The 19,859-nt window shown below is 27.4% G+C and overlaps 2 protein-coding genes and 1 long non-coding RNA gene across 9 annotated transcripts in view; 2 read left to right on the forward strand and 1 right to left on the reverse strand.

The window, feature by feature from the left end:
• Zasp52 (Z band alternatively spliced PDZ-motif protein 52) overlaps positions 1-1,757 on the forward strand; it is a 30,534-nt gene extending 28,777 nt beyond the window's left edge. For 4 of the 5 annotated variants that reach the window (XM_015514561.2, XM_089220879.1, XM_015514560.2 and 1 more), the window contains 4 exons: positions 283-469; positions 553-673; positions 781-896; positions 1,013-1,757. In XM_015514561.2, the coding sequence (XP_015370047.2) occupies positions 283-469; positions 553-673; positions 781-896; positions 1,013-1,090 (502 nt within the window). In that variant the 3' untranslated portion in view covers positions 1,091-1,757. Of the gene's footprint in view, positions 1-76; positions 174-282; positions 470-552; positions 674-780; positions 897-1,012 lie in introns of those variants that run through there. The other variant, XR_016190488.1, reaches the window with a different exon arrangement.
• Positions 1,758-6,056: 4,299 nt separating this feature from the next.
• Positions 6,057-8,569, reverse strand: Pop4 (ribonuclease P/MRP subunit POP4). Of its 3 annotated transcripts, none has more exons than XM_089220559.1 (6): positions 8,259-8,569; positions 7,548-7,593; positions 7,312-7,460; positions 7,050-7,252; positions 6,793-6,980; positions 6,057-6,283 (listed from the first exon to the last, which is right to left on the reverse strand). In XM_089220559.1, the coding sequence occupies exons 2-6, from the start codon at positions 7,549-7,551 to the stop codon at positions 6,147-6,149; spliced, it is 681 nt and encodes a 226-aa protein (XP_089076685.1). In that variant the 5' UTR covers positions 7,552-7,593; positions 8,259-8,569; the 3' UTR covers positions 6,057-6,146. The 3 variants fall into 3 exon arrangements, with proteins under 3 accessions (XP_089076685.1, XP_015370022.2, XP_089076686.1); XM_015514536.2 differs by having other exon boundaries at positions 8,255-8,569; XM_089220560.1 differs by having other exon boundaries at positions 8,239-8,569.
• A 396-nt stretch (positions 8,570-8,965) lies between these two features.
• On the forward strand, positions 8,966-19,245 carry LOC149058860 (uncharacterized). The gene is made up of 3 exons (XR_016190448.1): positions 8,966-9,315; positions 17,892-18,020; positions 18,140-19,245. It is a non-coding gene; the product is annotated as an uncharacterized LOC149058860 (long non-coding RNA).
• Positions 19,246-19,859: the final 614 nt, after the last annotated feature.

Below are 19,859 nucleotides of genomic sequence, written 5' to 3' on the forward strand. Positions count from 1 at the left end.
TTAACAATGTTTTGGTTTTTATAACATATCATTATTGTTATTTGTTTGCTTCTCACGGTTATTAATAATCTCCCAGGACTAGAAAAACTTACAATTACAGAAGACATCGATAGCAATGCACCAAAGATAATTAAACACCACGAATGTAATTGTTGTCAAACTCAAATTACAAGGTTTGTTAGCTTTTGCTTTTGCTTTAGTTTTTAGTTTTTTTTTTTTGTTTTTGCACTAATACTGGCGTCTACAGTTACGTTTTTATTTAATATTTTATTATTTAAACAGAGGACCATTTATTACCGCTCTCGGCAAGATTTGGTGTCCGGAACATTTTGTATGTACAAATGAAAAGTGCAGACGTCCATTACAGGACATTGGTTTTGTGGAGGAAGACAACGGCCTGTACTGCGAATACTGTTTTGAGCAATATATCGCTCCTGTGTGCTCCAAGTGCTCCAAGAAAATCAAAGGGGTAACATATTGATCTATTGAATGATTTTACATTAATATGGATAATTTAGCAATGATTGTCATCGTATCGTTATGTAATTATAGGATTGCCTGAATGCCATTGGAAAACAATTCCATCCAGAATGCTTCAACTGTACTTATTGCGGTAAGCTTTTCGGTAACAGCCCGTTCTTTTTGGAAGATAGTCTTCCATATTGTGAAAATGGTGAGTTATTATTTCGATTAAAAAATAAATATAACACTAATGTATTGTATACCTAATAGGTGATAAAAATACAACTATTATTAATTTACTACCTACCTATATTGTAGATTGGAATGAATTGTTCACGACTAAGTGCATAGCTTGTGGTTTTCCAATTGAGGCTGGTGACCGTTGGGTCGAAGCTTTAAATAACAATTATCATAGTCCGTGCTTCAATTGCTCGGTACGTATTTATTGATTATTTGTCATTCTTATAGGACGTGAATCATGATTTGTTTGATAATCACAATTGACAATTATTTTATATTTTTTGTTGAAAATGTTTATGATTGTTAATAGAAATGTAAGGTCAATTTGGAAGGACAGAGTTTCTATGCGAAAGGAGGAAGGCCTTATTGCAAAAGTCATGCACGCTAATATCAAATACATACATCAATATTGACCATTATGAATAATTATTGATAACTTACCAAACAATTTTTATTGACGTGTACCATTTCATTTTAAACCATTTATTTATTTTCTAGTTTAGTTTTAGCTTAAATAATCCATACATTTTTTGACTTAGACGATGCTTATTTTTAATTTATTAACAACAATGTACCAATAATTTGTTAAGGTGTAAACCTAATCATTTAATTAATTATTACTTATACGTAGATACCAATAAACGTGTATTTAGGTAAACACATTAGGTACAATTTAAAGTTAATAATATATAACATTTTTTTTTTTTAGATTAACGTAGCAAATGACATACACATAGTTTCGATAAGTACTTGCCTATCACTAATTCATAATATTATATTTTGTAATCCACTAGGTTATCTAATATAAATTGAATATTTATTTATTCGTTAAAAATGTTTTGTTATAGGAAATGACTTAAATTATGGTATTATATTTTTAAGCCATTTAAGTATAAAACTGTATGCAGTCTAGCTTGTTATGTGTGTTACCCTTAATGATTTATTTAAATAATTATTGTAATATTTTTATTTGGCTTTTACCTAAACAATATACATGTTACCCATTTTAAATATTACATATATTATAAATAGCACCTAGATATGTACGTATTTAATTATTTTGTCGTAATTATTGATTTACCTACTCATGTTCCTTAAGGTTATCTAGAATTATTTTCATCAGCAACAAAAAACATGCTCTAACTTAAAAAAATCAATACATTCATCTCTTCATTCAGAATCTAAAAAATTGTCATGAGTCCAGAACTCACGAACCCCAAATAATGCTTTGATCTTCTTGAATTTAACTATTATACAAAGTATATATATATACTTAGGTACCATTAAAAAAGAGATACTTAGCAACAAATTTATTAGTTTCTTTATAGAGAGATTTAGAGATTTATCAATCAATTACATCGCCATATTCAACATTAGAAGATACGTAGCTGTTTTGGGCGTCGTCTGAGTGCATAATGTAGTATGTATTAAACTTCAAAATGCGCTCTACGTAAACATATTACATATAAACCTAATCAATAATAAGTGAATTTGCTGACATAATCATTGGATAAAAATAAACAAATAACATTATTATATTGGGAATTTAAATCGTAAATTCTACGTATGGTAAAGTTGAACAGAAGTGTTAACACCAGGGAACAGGAACGTGTTAAATTAAAATTGTAAAGATGCTGCATAAGTTGATCCGCCGATTCTGAAATATATATTATAATATTATTAATAGATCCACCAGACATAACATTTCCTTTTTTGTTCAGTCATACGAAACATAATAAATAATCAGAATACTTTACAGTGACTCAATCATTGAAGTGTTATTTTACGGAAACCATTAAGCGATTTACAAGTATAGTAACTATTAAGTACCAATAATAAACGCACCTTTCGGCTGCGGCGGCGAGAACTCTGCAGGAGGCAGTTGTATAATAATATAGTTATAAATAGATACGTTTGGGTACCGAACTTGAGTTATTATAATATTCAATCGTCTAATTACACAATCAAAAAAGCAATTTTTACAATTTCAATTATCTTATCAACGCATGTCATGCAAATATTAAAATGCACAAAACTATAATTTATTAGAATAAATTACGACAATGAAAACGTGTGAGGCGTGAACATTTTATATTTGATAGAAATAAATAAACATATTTTATTATTTATTTTAAGTATTTAAATAATGGCATATTGATATACAGTATACACACCAACTTATTACCAACCTATTGAATTGTGTACTAAATATTTCCATTTGCCATTTCCCTTTAAATCGACGAAATTCTTAATTCTTATATACTTAATATGTACTTATTGTATATCTAGATAATTATCTATCTAACTGTGTATCTGGATTCTGTATTATAATTCATAACATTTTCATTAATGATTGAGTAGGTATTATACTATTTTTAATCAATGATTTCTATGATCTATCTATATTAACAATAAGACTGAAACGGCCCGAACGGGTAATTTTATTTCGGATTAGCTTTGGCCTGAAACTGTAGCTCTTATAATCAAATCATTATGAGATCTGCTTTTAATTATAGAGCCTGCCATTAATGAGGTTATAATTTATTATTATCATAGTTTCATAAACCTGCAAACTTTAGAAACTTCTGTCCTCGGTAAATTGAGCAATGGAATTGAAATGACCCAAACTGCCGTTTCTTACAGCAACTTTAGACATTTTCGAATTTTAATTTTGAAGCACTTTTGCCAAAAGATGTATTTTTATAGTGTCTTAACAATTAATAATAATTTGTAGTAGACAGTAGTTTAAAAATGATATATTTGTATATATCATTATGTATGTTGTATGTAATATATTCAGAAGTGCGAGACTGGGACAATATTTCTGGTAAGGAAATAGTTTAGGCAGGCTAGAAATAAGTAAGAATAAACTAAAAAATCTATTTTATCATGCCCCTCACGAATTTTAAAAACATTTTTTTTATACTGATTTTTATTTAAACAGTTGGAATTTTTTACGGAAACCATTATCCATTATTAAAGAAACTTTGGGTCTTAGTACATTTTCCAAAACAAGTAGATAGTGTGTCTGGCACTCACACATTACATTTATTGAACCAAAAGTAATCCTAGGTTTGTAATGAAAACCCACATAGAGTGAATTTTGAAATTAACTTTAAAATTGCCATAAAAAAGTATGGTTTTATTGAACTAACTCAAAACCCTCATTTTACTAATGCACCAATACTATGAACATTTTAATCATAATATATTTATTAATGGTTTCTGTAAACAAATTCACAGTTTCAACATCTTTGTTGAAAAGCACGACATTAATAAAAAGTTGATATTCTTAAAGTTTATTAATTTCTAAGTTTGAACAAAAAAATAATAAATTTTAATTCTAAAAGGTTTAGATGTGACCGAGAAATCTGAGAAGATAAAACTAGTAACTCAGAATTTGTCGTGTAGATTATTTTGGCATATATGTAAAAAAAAACTTTTGATAACAAAATAAAACAAACATTATTAAATTTAATTCACATACATAAACTGTGATCGCAACAATGTAAACCATCATAGTCTCATGATTAATGCAATCACAACTCAAGATTACAACTATCATAGTTTATTATCATTGTGTACTTAGCTTTAGAGTACAGCTGTTGAACATCATAAATTTTTCATTCATTCGCTTAGTACAATAATTTATAATATAATTTTTCTTTAAAAATATACCATGAGATTTAATCTCACATTCTTCCCCCCTTGTGAGACATGATAAGTAACAAAAATATAAATTTCATATTGTATAAATTTTGGTCATAAATCAGTTATCTACATATATCTTACATGTATGATTGAATTATCAAGTTTAAAATTATAATAATAATTAGCGATATTTTTTTATTAATTTTAATTTTAGAGCAAATATGCTATGTGTTAAATACAATACTTTAGTAAATAAATAATTAAACTACATTCACTTACCTTAAAAATTGTCTATTAATTAAAAACTTAATTTTTTGATTCAATATCACAAAAAAAATAATATATAATTATACAGTTATGGTTAATATACTATTTATTTCTTTTATTTTAGTGTATGAATGTCGTATCCAAAGAGTATTAATTTAAAATTTAAAAAAAAATTGAATTATTATTTATATCTCAAATAAAACAACACATAGCGCATAATGCACATTAAAATGATTATTTCAATTTCAAATTTGAATGATTATGATCAGCAATACATATATTTTGGTTCATCAAAACATAGAAAAAAGTATTGGCAGTCAAATTGTTTTATATATTCCATACGTTTTTACATTTAAACATGATACTTTATACCTAAAACCCTACTAAAGTAATTAATAATAGTTATTATGTATATTTAGTTAAAAAATGTGAAGTTTAAAAGTGAATATTAATATTAAATTGTAAACTAATTTAATATCCCAAATTGTTTAAATAAACTATATTCATAATAATAAAATTAAAGTAGAAAGCAATTATGTAAGTAATTAATGTAAATTTAATATGTAACGCCGGCTAATAACCATGTAGTTGATGCCATAAACAATTAATAAAAAAAAAAAATAATAATAATAAAATTAGTAATTATTTATTTGAATATTTGTGTTATTTATATTGTCCCTAATATAGTAATATGTAAGTTTTCAATAACGATATTAGAGTGATAGTCAAATATGAAATATTTTTACAAATTATCTTATATGTTTAAAATTAATTTGAATTAATTTAAATTATATGCACTGTTTGTTAGACCTAACAGTTACCTTTTATAATGACTAAATTATTTATTAAGTTTTTAATATCAGATTTTAGTTTAATTTTTTCTTTTAATCCTTTAAACAAAAATTAGTATTGGGAGGTAGGTAATGAATGCTATGAATTCACTCTAAGTATAATTTAGTAAGGTTTAACAATTAATGATGATGCAATATATAAATATAACTATTTATCTTTAACCATACTTTAAAAATAACATAATTTATTTTTAAATTGAAATTCTTAATATCAAGGAATAAAAGTTTGACTTAAAATTTTCAAAATTATATATATAAGTAGTTGCATGATACAAAATGTAAAATACTTTTATACAGTCGAGTCTCAATAACTCGAAAAACTCTACAACTTGAATTTTATTTTGATAAATTTGATTTAGGTATACCAAATAATATATGTATATTTCAAAGCAAATTTTTTATATCCCTTCAACTTCAAGTTATCAGAACTAGACTGTACTTATTAATCTCTAATAATACCTTTAATATTTTATGTGTTTATGGTTCTACAAATTTAAAACTATGATTATTTTATTTTTCATTATGACTAATTTCAATTAAAAAATTTTAAATCTTAATTAAGTAGGCATAAGAAAAATATTCAAATTATTAGCATAAAAAACAGATTTTAATTTATACATGAAAATACAATTATTAAACAATAAGTTCAGATTTTTTTTTTTGTAGTCTTAATTTTCACAGATCTAATAAAAGATTATCTTTTATTTTCTTTTTAGAACGATCTTTAGATCTGATAACAAAATGTTTACCATAGAGCTGAACAAAATACCCTTCAAGTTTTAGTTCGAAAATACACTGTTCTTTGGGTACAGCTGCAAAAACAAAAATAATTTTAATTAATTTAATATATCATAGATAGGACTCGGAAGTAGAAGCATTTGTGATTTCTTAAACTTTTTATATGATGCTTTCTTAGTTGAAAATGTGTTTCACATTTTAATAGAATGCAAATCTTAACAACTAATTTTTCTTTAGTATTTTTTTTTTTGTTGCATTTTCTGTATTTTTTTATGTTACATGTCATTTTTACTCATTCCCCATTAATTTAAAGTAGCTTAGATTCAAATTAGTTTTTTTCCTGACGACTTCAAGTTTAGAAGTTGGCTCATTTAAAATTTGATTCAATCATGGTGATACAATGCAATCATATCGAGTAATTTGACAGATTTTATAATTTGTATTTTATTCATTTATTTTTATTGATTTTAAACCATTAGTTGTAATTTTTATGTCATATTTGCATTTTTTAAACTGATTTAAAGTAATCAGCTTTAGAGCCTTAATCATGGTATAATCATAGTTTGTAACATAAGAAACTCACTCTTTAATTTATTATCAACTCCTATGATTTGGAAAGTATTTTTTGTTTCAAGAATTATAACACCTGTTACCAAAACATATGAACAACATTTGGAACTGACCACCTTAATGTGAGCACCATGAAAATCACATTTATACAGCGAAGTCATAAATTGTTCCCAAAGTTTACATCCCGGAGTACCATTCCATCTGTAAAATTATAGAATATTAACAATATGTTATGAATAATAATGATAAAGTTATAACTTTTTGTTTTACCCTCTTTTGCGGAGATCATCGAAATTAACAATTTTTTTCATGTACGACATCCAAAGCTCATTCAACTTCATCGCATCAGTATATGACAAAACATTTTTTGGTGGATGATTTAATCCAAGTATTCTTTTCAATTGGTTTTTTGGTTTACACTTATCAACAGGTTTTGGTTTTTTCTTTTGCGTATAATTACCCAACCAATATATCTAGAAAATTAATCTTTATAAATAATCATTACCCATTTGAAATATTATATTTCACTTACTCTTTTAAGTCCAGCATCTATTTCTTTATTAGTCACTTTCAATGGCAATAATTGACGTGCTAACTGATTAACAGTTAATAAATTGTCCACTTTAGAAACCCCAGAAGACTCAAATGCCGTCTGTGACAGCGGAGTGTATAAAATGTTAGCTATTAACATACAGAAGAATATTTTATATTATATAACATGTTTATTAATAACAATAATCATATAATTTAAATTTTAAATTTTCTTACACATATTTTAAATCTGCCCAATTTAATTGTAATTATATACTCGTACCTGAAATGATTTTTAATTGAATTAATTGAAATATATGTGGTATTTTTTATTTTTATAGCATAATGATTAACGCCAAAATACTGTAATATTTTATCTAAAATCAGGAAAAAGTAATCTTATGGTCTTAATATGGTTGAATTGAACAAAGTATTAAATAAATTAAATAATAATTTATGTCAGTAAAACATCTGTATCTCTGTCTAACGCATACAAACTATGGCAAAGAATTATTTATAAATCATAATAGCTACCTAAACTCAATCATTATAAATATATTAATTTGGTATGAACCAATTAACAACATTATTTATTAGCTACTCATCAACTTTTAAATTTATAATTAAAAACATTTATTTTGTTATGAAAAAACTAATTTCGCTACTATATGGTTTTCAGTCCTAAGCGTATGAATAACAATTAACAATTACTCCAACTTCAAACTATCTGTTATTATTAGGGTAAGTATTTGACCGTGCTAGTTGCTAATTGTCTGCATAAGTATTAAGTACCTACGACTGAACAACAAGCCTAATGGCCTATACCAACAACTCAAATAACGACCAATCATCATATCTCAAGATTAACATTTTAATATTTATTTTGACGCAATTCTAAGTAAAAACTGGTAATGTTTTGATCACAAACCAACGACGTATGGTACCTGCCTGTTGCCAGCGTCGGCTAAATTCGTCTTCAAACAATCAAATGTGACAGAAGTCGCAACAATTGCATCAGAAGTGGATCTAGCCGATTCCAGACTCCTAGACGACGTCGTTGACACATGTCATCGCACAAGTTGTCAATGCACTTTGGTCTCTGGCTGGCACGTCCACGATAAGACTATAAGAGTGCACCGGACGGGATGGGGGCGCATAAGACCGCAGTGAATTGGAACGAAACTATTCGAGTAGGTAATAAATGTTATTATTATGATCGTACGGTTGCAGTCGACACGTAGCCGTTTGCGGAACGTGGCCAGTGATAAGGACGTTGCACACCGGTGATAAGCACGTGCACTTCGCTGCGCTTTGGTCGCGGGCAAATCCATTGGCCGCCGGTCGGGTGAGGGACCCTCGTCGGTCAGGGAGGCCTCGCACCATCCCTCACACCGACGGCCGACGTGGACTCGCCCGGACCATGACCTGCCCCAACGCGCCGGCCGGTGCGCAGGCCGAGCCAAGGGGTCCCGCGTACACGTGGTCTACCGACAGCTACCCGACATTTTGGGCACCCGTTGTCGGTACGTGTGCATTTTGAGTCGCACCGTTCACGGACGCATCACTTGCCCGGATTCGTACCAGGGTCCCAGGACGTCGAGCGTTCGGGCCGGCCGAACGCCGATCGCGGTCCGTCGTCGCCGGTCGGCCGTCGGTCGCTTCGTCGTGGCGGGCACCGAGTGTGCAGACGCCAGACTCCCGTCGGCCGCGGCGCACCCCGAAAAGGTCGCGTGTGCCCCAACATGACCCCCGTCGAGGTTCAGGGCTTTTGCGTGCTGCTGTTGATGATCATCTATTATTACGTTTCTCTGTGGTCGTTTTTCTCCCGTTACGACGGCACGGTGATCAACCGCCGAGGCTTTTACATATTCTTTTGGTTGATTTAAACTCGATGGCCACGCCGCCGACACACCAGCTCGCTGCAGCCAGTGCAACTACCGCCACTGCAGTGATCGTGTCATCAATGTAATATTATTCGTAAATTTTCCTCTGTATTGCTACATCGGTACGTATACCTACCTCTATTATTATAATACACTCACGTTTATAGTATACCTATAAATAATATTTAAATTATTGTTACGGTTACGAAACAGGAACGACAGCTACGTAATGTAACATTATTATTATTAACATTAATTATTATACTTATTAAATATTGTTGTACATATTATTACCAAGTATATGGGGTCGAGAACATTTTCGTGTAAAAGGGCTATAAAAATTGCAAAATCGTTATTTTCAAAGAGCCGCAAATCGCAATGGTTGAGATGGAAAAATAACATAATATCATTGTAGTACAAAAAACGGTAGGCGGAAAAAATGGCCACGAAAAAAACCCACGGAAAAAAGCCCAAGAAAATAAAAGTGCAATCATTGTAAATTGTAATATTTTATAAAATGTAGTTGATTGTTGATTACACAATGGATTTACAATCATATAATATTTTTATTTCTGTGATAGAATAATACATTTTTAACAGAACATAACAACAAAATATTAAAAATACAAAATATTCACGTTTCTGGACTTGTGGTAACATAATAATATAGATTGTATTGTTAACTATCACACGTACAAATCTAGAGTTGAATTAACAACAAAACACTTATTAAGGGTTAATTAATAATCATTTACTTGGATTAATTTAACTCATTTATTAATACAATTATTAGAATCAATATTTAATACAAAATGATTTTGACATTATAGCTATTTTAAATATAACTTATTTAGGTTGAACTATAAAGTTAATTCAGCAACACGCTGGTGTTACCTTTAAGTTTTAACTACCCAAATCACATGATTTACTTGTAAATTAACTTAACTGTACAATAATGATAATTAACTATAAAAAGCTAAGTTAAAACAATACAAAATTTAACTGAAGTTAAAAAGTTAATAAAAAATTAATTAAATACTATATATATTATTTAAAATATGTATCTATAAATAAATGAAATATATTATGTATAATATATTTTTGGGGTTTTTTTCCGTGGCCATTTTTTCCGCGATTCACAAAAAACGATTAATATTACATTTTGCCTCGTATTTTGCTAAGCAATTTCATTTGGAATCGTTGGCATTAAAAACAATAATATACGTCTAAAATTTATAAAAACTTTATAAATATGATGTATTATTTAAAATTTAATTTGGCATAATGATATACACAAAAATAAAAACTTATCTGCTTAATTATTGACTTTGAATCTCTGGCCTCTGCGCACAGGTTTTTCAAATTTGAAGAGTATAATCTGAAGTTATAAACTTCAAATAAGACTGATATCATCAGTTTGCTTCTTAATTTATTTTCAATAAAATTTCTACTCGAAAGTGTCTGAAAAAACATACTTATACCGAAATACAAAAAATTAAATATACCCAGTCGAATTTTAATTTATATTTTAGTTGTCTAAATAGTAAATATTGATGCATTTTATTCATTTTCCAAATAGTCACAGATTGCATGATATGTTAAAGAGCGGCAGGTATATTATATTACAATAACACATTTGTTTTCATTTTAATAGCATAAATTATGCTTGAATATTATTTTTCTGTGTGCGTTTTATGCACCCATCTATATACCTAATTACTAAAAGTCATTTAAGATTTCATTTTTTACTGTCGTAGAGTACAGACGTCAGACAATGTATTATTGACTATTGTGTAATGTGTAAATGTGTTATAGACAATAATTATTATATCGTTACATTAAACATTTAGAGTGGTTTTACGCAATATAATATGGATTTATATAGATAGTACCTACTAACTTGCTAGGACATTTTCACCATATGGTTGTTGAGTGTTTCACCGATTATAGTTTCGCTTCAATTTTAAAAACGTCTAATATGGATGACGAATAAATTGGTATCGGAAATTATAAATTTTCTCCCCGGCTACAATAAATATAAACGCAAAATCGAAGTAGTCAAAATGTAAAATGCAATAGTACAGGTAATGCCTATAGTAAAGTTTGATAAATTAATTTTACTCTGAGGTTCGTTTTCGACGAATATTAATTGAATTAATTATACTGACATTATAATTAGGTGGGTATGTTCAATAATTCAATTCAATAGTTAGGCGCATTTATTGAAACCATACATACGGCTATACACATATTTATATAAAGAACCTTGGTGTATATAAATTGCTTTGTATTAAGGCTCCAATTTATTCATTTCATTTCATTCAGCTGATGCTTTATGGTATCAAGTAAAGCTACCTTTTTCAGTAAATTATATAATCAGCAGAAACACATCTTATCCACGAGTTTTCGTTTCGAGTTTTATAACCTTTTCGGTGTTATTTAGGTTTATATTTACCTAGAAAATTAAGGTTAATTTTGCCTATTAATTATTTAATAAAGCAGTTTTTTCTTTCTTGAATTCTAAAGTACCTACTAGTCTACTACAATCAACTATAATTATTAATTATAGAGTTGTTGTCAAAGCCTTTTCAATTATTGACTTAATATTATATAATTACGATTAAAAGATGTTTGTATTTCATTAGAATTAATTTATGATTTACACCATTTTGTTAAACGATAATGATGGAAGTATATTTTAAAAGTATATGGAATCTCCATCATCGTCTAATATAATAATGTTATGGATTAAGTATTAAGTAATAATGTAAATATGTAAAAATAATTAATTTTGTAATTTATATTATTTTATTAGTTTATGTTTTGGACGATTTTTTAACATGTACTTACATTATTTTGATTCTGAGGGAGTTGATGAATCCGTTAATTTTTAAATTATGTATGTTTTTATTTGAAGCAAATTAGATCTTTTTGACACGTATATGTCTTATGGCCTGGGTCATTTTATAAATTTGTATGATAATGAGAGTGTTACCATTACGTCATAATGTTGAAGTCGGGCGCATAAAATATTATTGTATTTTTTTGATAAATTTCTCGTTATTGTTGCCATGAAAACCAAAGAATGACAAAGAAGAAAAAATTTCATAAATTTAGGGTGCCCCTAACAATCAATGATTAATAATATTGGAATTACGTTACTGTCCCGTGATATCTGTAACGTATCGATGTATTTGCATGGAGTCTGGAATTCTGGATACTCTCTATCATTTTTTTTTTTGTGGAGGGGGCATAATTAAAATTAGATGGGTAAATGAGTACCACTCTGCAGTACAGTAGGTGTTGAGTAGGTCATTGTAATGGATGTGTTAAAATTTTAAAATTATATTAATGGTAAATCATCGCATATATACGAAAAACGATTTTGAGCGAAAACGGCCGGTCTGTTTATTACCTATTGGCTACTATATAAAGTATATTTTATGATTTTTTGTTTTTTTTTCTATTAGCTTTTTGTATAATAACTATTACAGTGTACAGCCCAACAATTAACTTAAATTTTATCATATTATTGTTATTAAAGTAATTTAGTTTTTGATTAGTATTACAGTGGGCTAAATTATCTTTTGCCAAAAACATTGCATGTATTTGAAATTTTCGTTTTGTTAACAAAATATATTAATATAGGTACGTTAAAGGTTGCAGAACATCGAATAATGTTTTTAAATTTCAACAAAATAAATAAAATCCTTATTCTATGTTTAAATATTAGCATGATATAATCTTCCATATTTACATCATATTAAAAATAATTTAGGTGACCAAGTCCAAAGAGGTAAAGGGGTAATCGATCATCACACTCAAGGGACTGCTATGCCATTTTAACATAATCCATCTAATGGTGCAATGTGCTTGTGATCAAATCTACTAATTATTCAAGGCGTTCATTCAATATTAAATTTCATATTTATAGTATCTACAGTTAATTTTATAATTTAGCAATAAATATTATTATTAATTACTGTCTAATATAAACCGAACTTAGACAACTAAAAGTAACGTTTTTTTTTTTTTTTTTTTTTATTGAATTTGATTTAATCATTATAAATATTCATAAAATTCATAAAAGAAATTCGTGTTAATTACACTATTATTTATAACTCAAGAATGGCTGAACTAATTTGGCTAACAATTTGTGGGTAGGTAGCGTTGAACCAGGAGACAGACATGAGAACTTTACTAGCTGAATTGCCCGTCGCTGCCGAGTTACGGTAAAAAAACTTTGTTCAAGAAACTTCAGCTAATATGAGAGTTGCATTTCTGAACGATACATCAGCTGAGATTTTTCCATGCAATTGCTGACTATCGTTAATGGTGGAGTATCTGTCGATCGAGTGGATTGATTTCATTTTTTCTAATTTCTATAACTTTGTCTCATCGAAAGACGAACTTATCAAAAAAGTTTTCCCAAACATAATTATTCATTACTAGCCACAAAGACAAAGTTGAGTAAGCAAGCAATTTTGGCGGATAAGAATAAAGATATAGATAAATCAAACGTCTTAAACTACATATTTCAGAATGAGATCATCGGTTTTCTGAATTTATTCAAATTTTATATAAAAATAAATGGTTATGGTGTAATAACACTTTAATACATTTTGAAATGTGGCCTCGAGGAGTTAAAGACGTGTATGTCATAATAATGAAAATAAAAAATTGAAAAATTTTATAGAATAAAACCAAATAATTAAAAACAACTAAATAGACGAAAGAAATAATTATAGTGTTAAAATAATATTACAAACCAACAAATTGTATTACACGAAGGTTAATAAAAGTATACTCTAAAGAAACTACTGATACAAAAACAGTTCGTCAAACTCCATGTTTAAAATTGCTAAGTAAAAAAAAATTTAATTAATTTGTACGAATTTAAGCACATTAACGTTGTGATATCATAAAAAATATTAAGTAAATTAAAATTGTTATATATTTATTTTATCTCAATAATTTATTTACTTGACGAGAACTTATTTTGACAAATAAATATATCCGTTCTATTATTTAAAGTTTAGTAATAAGACTCCATTATGAATTTCTATAAGTGTTTTTAAATTACCAAAATGAGTTCTCGCCAAGTAAATAAATTATTGAGATAGAATAAATGTGTTACAACTTTAATTTACTTATTATTTTTTATGATATCAAAACTTTAATGTGCTTAAATTCGTACAAATTTGAAATTAGCTAAGTTTTAGTGAGTGGAGCGATGAATGTATTGATTTTACCATGATGTGTTTTTTTTTGTGTCTGTTATCACGTTTTGGCATAGGCGTAGAATGGTGGGGGCTAAGGGGGCTATAGCCCCCCCCAGAATTCTACTAAGCCCCCCCCCAGAAATTTTTGTGTAATAGTTTACTGTCTTATACGTGGGAACTTAAAACATTTTCTATTATTTATTTTGATATCCGAAGAATATCTAATATAATAATTCAAATTTTAAATTATTCATTTATTTATACATTACAATATCATTTTCCAAATTTGTATAAGCTTTTGCAAGTAGCACTTACAATTCCAATAAGTTCTGCTTCTTGCGAAAGATCGTTTTCGGTAATGCGGCGAATTAAAACATGGCTACGAAATTCAATGTCTAACGATAGATTTTCAAATCTATCGTTACTTCATATTGAAAGGGACTTAGCTAATAAATATCACATCTGAGGAGGTTCTTAATATATTTGCGCAAAAAAGCAGACATTTAAACCTTATAATATAGTAATTAGTAATAATTTCCTATTTAAAATGTTTTTTTTTTAAATATTTAATTCAAATACAAGATATGTATTTGATAATAATATGATGTATGGTATATTATTTATTTATATTTTACTTAATAATGTGCTTCTTTAGTCCTTTTTATATTTTTCTATAGTTATATTTGTAGAATATAATATATGTTCTGTACCTGAATCATTATAGCCCTTATACAAAGTAATTCGCATGCAGTTGCGGCAGCGTCGTTGATACCACAAAAAAAAAAGGCTATAGCCCCCTCAAAAAAAATCATCACGCTACGCCTATGCGTTTTGGGGCTTCGATTTTTGACTTCAGTACCTCGTTCAATCAGAAAGTGAATCTAGTTGATATTTGGGGGGTCAAAAGTAAATAATTTTTAATACTTTTCTAGATAATTGTGAAAAACAAACTAAAAATTACGGGAAAAACGGGAAATTTTACGCACAATCAGTTTTCGACAAAATCGAGCGTTTAAAATTTAAATTTTTACACCATTGGATTTTCACTAGATTTCTATTTAAGTGATTTTCTTATTTTGGTGTAACTCTAAAACTAATGACCGCAGACACTTGAAATTTTCACTGAATGTTTATATAGACATTTTCTATATTTTATACAATTTCCAAAATATTTTGATTTGTTTTGAGCTGTTTACCTACTAACATTTTAATTTTTCAACTTTTTCAGTTTTTTTTTTTCTCTATAAATATCGATAAAAATTTATTTGTTGGGTAGAAAAGCTTGAAAACTGAATACAAGGCTTCTAACTCAATGTAACAATAGCAGTTTAAAAATATTAAAAATACATAGACACAATTTTTTTTATAAGCATTTAAAGTTCAAATTTTGACTAAATACGTCAAAATTACGGCAATGTTCAAATTATCTTAGATAGAAATTCATAAAAGTATTTCATTTTAGATCTAAGATTTGAAAATTAAATACAAGGCTCCTAACATATTTTTACAATAGCAGTTAAAAAATAAAAGAAATATATACCTAATCACAATTTTTTTTTATGAGCATTCAAAGTTTGAATTTTGACAACATACGTAAAAACGGGTAAGTCGTAGATGTCGCTCTGCTGTACAGAAGGTTATAAGTGGGTTACTGTAATGGATGGAACTAAATTTGAATTCAATGATATTATATCATTGTATACGAAAAACGATTCTGAGCGGAAACGAATTATCTGTCTAGTATATATTAAAGATTATTAAAAAATTTCTAATCTTAAATTAAAAAAGAAAAATTTTTATGAATTTCTAGCATAAAATAATTTGCGAATTTTCGTGATTTTTACGTATTTAGTCAAAATTTGAACTTTAAATGCTTATAAAAAAAATCGTAACTATGTATTTTTAATATTTTTCAACTGCTATTGTAACAATATGTTAGAAACCTTGTATTAAATTTTCAAGCTTTTCTATCCAAAAAATAAATTGTTATCGATATTAATTTAAAAAAACTAATAATGATCGAAAAATGTAAATACCTATGAACAGTTCAACTTAAGTCGAAAATTTGCCCTGCATAATACTTAATATTACTTATACTGTATAAGTTATACATTATTAAGACAAGAAGTTAAAGGTAATAAATACGATATCATCCGGCCCAAGATATAGCATCGTTAATCTTTGTTCCTGATAATATGTGCATAGGTACAAAAAGTACAAGGTTATCTGCACTATTATGCCTTAGGTTCGAATTTATTACCTTTAACTTCTGGTTTTTATAATTTTTAATATGTATTATTATGACTACGCAAAACCCTTCCCTAAATGAGTATTATAAAATACATTTTGGGGTAAAACTTACAAACAGTACAGTGTTCTTGATAAATTGCTTTAAAAAGTATAATATCTTTTATCCCAAGGCATAAAAATCCTAATTCCTAGGGTACCTATATATTAACTAGGCATTTACACCAAGAATGGAAAACGTTTTTAATTTTTTCGTTTTTGTTTTTATCAATTGATTTAAAAAATATAGTTTTTAAACATTTTTGATTAACTTTTTAAAAACGTTATTTTTAAATACTAATAGTGTTGTTTGATAAAAGAATCACCCTACTATATTAATGACCGAGTGAGTCAGGTACATAATGAATCTGATTTGATTGAATTAGAATTCATTTTATAGGTACCTTCATTTTTTTTTTTTTAAATAACAATATAATTAATATAGTGCCTATAATATATCTTAGACTAACGAACCGAACCCACTCAAAATTGTTTTTTCGTATACAATTATATTATATTGAATTCAAATTTAAAATCATTCATTACAGTGATCCACTTGTGAACTACTGTACAGCAGAGTGACATTTATTACACCGTGTTTTATTATTTGTCTTCGTTAAATCGTCTGTGTTCTGTAGTGGCATATATAACAAATAATGATTTCCACAAATATTATCAAAATTCCAACTGCTGAACTGCTATTAAAATGTCATAACATCTTATTTCATCAGAAAATTAAAAATCATCAAAATCCACTAATTTAACATCTTACCTCTTACAAAATTTTCATAAATATCCTAATAGATGACTAAAAATATGTTGGTTTAGGGACCTACAAATTCTAGTCCTGCCAAATAAATCGGCAAATTGGCGAACTACCTACCTACTTGATAGCTGCAGTGTGTTAGTTTATAGAAGTCTATAACCTAACCCATCTGTCATTTCTGCTTTTGTAATAATATCATCAAAACCAATTATAATACGTTAACTTGAATAGAGTTTAGTAATGCATTTAAATTTAAAAAAAAAAATAATAAAAATATAAAACAATTATAATGTCAAAACTGATTTTACATACAAATAAACATATTTCAGGTCTAGAAATCGTATTTTATATAATAGATTATTGTATCTATATAATAACAATATAACATTATAATAACATTTGTTTGTTTGTTTTTGTTTTTTAGGTACCTAATTACTAATAACTTCAATAAAGCAACAGTTCTTTTACTAAGTATACTGACATTAATAAAAATGCAGCAACTTAAAAAAAATAGTTTATAGTTTATCTTCCAGAGATGAACTCGACGATTCAGGTAATACTTTTTGTATAGTGTTTGTTAAATTATAGTTTTTATGTGTTGTGCCTAACAATAAATTTTGTACCTATAACTTTATATTGAATAATTGTATTATTATATTTATTACCATTTAGATTCAAATACATAATGCTGTGTTGCTGTTAACTATGACCAGATCAGCAGATCCTAATTCATCGATAACTAAACTAGCTCCTATCTTCTATTTAAAATAAATTATTAATTTGTCATTAAATCTTTGTATTATAATATAATAATATATATAACCGAAAGTACTCTACTACTCTCGGTACTCTCAGATAAATATGTTGCATCATCTATACATAATTTCTAAGTTAATTTAAATATTCATTGTTCCCAATTTTGGCCTCATTTAGAGATAGATGGGGATAACATAAATTATTATATTATACTTAAATTTATTTTCAGTCATAGATAAAAAGAACTAATTAATAAAACACAACGAAAACTATGTAGGTATAACTATTAGATTATAAAAACAATATAATTATGCAAATTGGATCATCCGTAGATCTGAAAATAATTTTTGTTCAAATGTAAATGTGTTAATAAATTTAAATTAGTATCTGAGGTAGTTTGTTAGGTTATTTGTAGAAAATAAAAATAGTCTTTAATTCAAAAATGAATTATTGAAATTAAAATAAATTGATTATATGTATGAAATATCCTTAACAAGAAGTAGATATACGAATACAGTAGTATTCAGTAGTACAGTTGTACAGTAGTAAAACAAAACATTATTATAATGCTTTATAAAGTTTAAAAAAAAAGATTAATCTATCTATGGTACTACGCATTTTAATATATCATTCACATCAAGTTCCAAATCCTTTCATTGTGTATTATGAAATTTAAATTAACAAATTTTCTCCATATTTTAAATATTTATAAAATATACTTTAAGTGTTGGAAAATTTTTTGTTTTAAATTTGTTTTACAGTAGGTACCGAAATTAATGTTAATATTTAAATTTAAAAAAATTATTAAGTTTTAAGTGTTTAAACAAATCGTACAAATGCAAGATTAAGTTCTTAATTTAATTTTTTTTTTACTAATAAACAATTTTTGAATCGTCAATAATTTCTCCATTTTTTGTGTCGTCCATTTGTGTTAAGATGTACAATGTAAATATAAATAAAATATCTGATATTTTTCCTATAAAAATGTATTTATTATATGTCTTTTTTCTGCAGTATTAAATATTTTGTGTTATACATTTTTAATTATTTCGTTTATGTTATGATAATTTTAAATATATTTAAATACTTATTGTGTTAATGTTGTTTTATATATTTTATCTTTAATAAATGTATTATACTATTGAACATTGAGTTATATATATTTTTTTTTATTATTAATAATACCCTCGGCAACATGAGCCATTGGGCTTACAGTGCGAAAATTATAAATTACAGAGATTACAAAAATTGTATATAATATATATTATATATAAGTTACATTAAATTTTGGATATAAGTTTGGCGACTGTGATGAATTGAATGATGTTGGTAATGGATTGAGGACGATTGCATTGAGTTTCTGATACTAATTCGGGTAGGTTGTAGCTTCTTCGGGTACTGTCATCGGTTTGGCATTCTGTGAGAATGTGGTTGATGATGACTTGGACACCACAGGTTGATTTTCGTGTGTCCAATTCTTAGTCTGGTTATTATTACGTAGAATTTTCTGTGAATTTCAAAGGGAAATGTCCAATTATCGGTGTTATGTTTTATATGGCTTAATTTCGTTTAATAAGATGTCCGCCTTTGATGCATCTTTGTTGACATTTCTTTGTTATGAGCATTCGTGTGTCAC

The sequence above is a fragment of the Diuraphis noxia genome, unplaced genomic scaffold, assembly GCF_037042655.1.
Source record: "Diuraphis noxia isolate RWA-SAM2 unplaced genomic scaffold, SU_Dnox_SAM2 contig0002, whole genome shotgun sequence".
NCBI classification, from domain to species: domain Eukaryota; kingdom Metazoa; phylum Arthropoda; class Insecta; order Hemiptera; family Aphididae; genus Diuraphis; species Diuraphis noxia.

What these genes read in the sequence shown, in the direction of transcription:
- Pop4 (XM_089220559.1), bottom strand. An exon ending in TAGATGCTGGACTTAAAAGA is followed by an intron (nt 7,253 to 7,311) that starts GTAAGTGAAATA and finishes TTAATTTTCTAG; the next exon opens with ATATATTGGTTGGGTAATTA. An exon ending in AGTTGATAATAAATTAAAGA is followed by an intron (nt 6,284 to 6,792) that starts GTGAGTTTCTTA and finishes TTGTTTTTGCAG; the next exon opens with CTGTACCCAAAGAACAGTGT.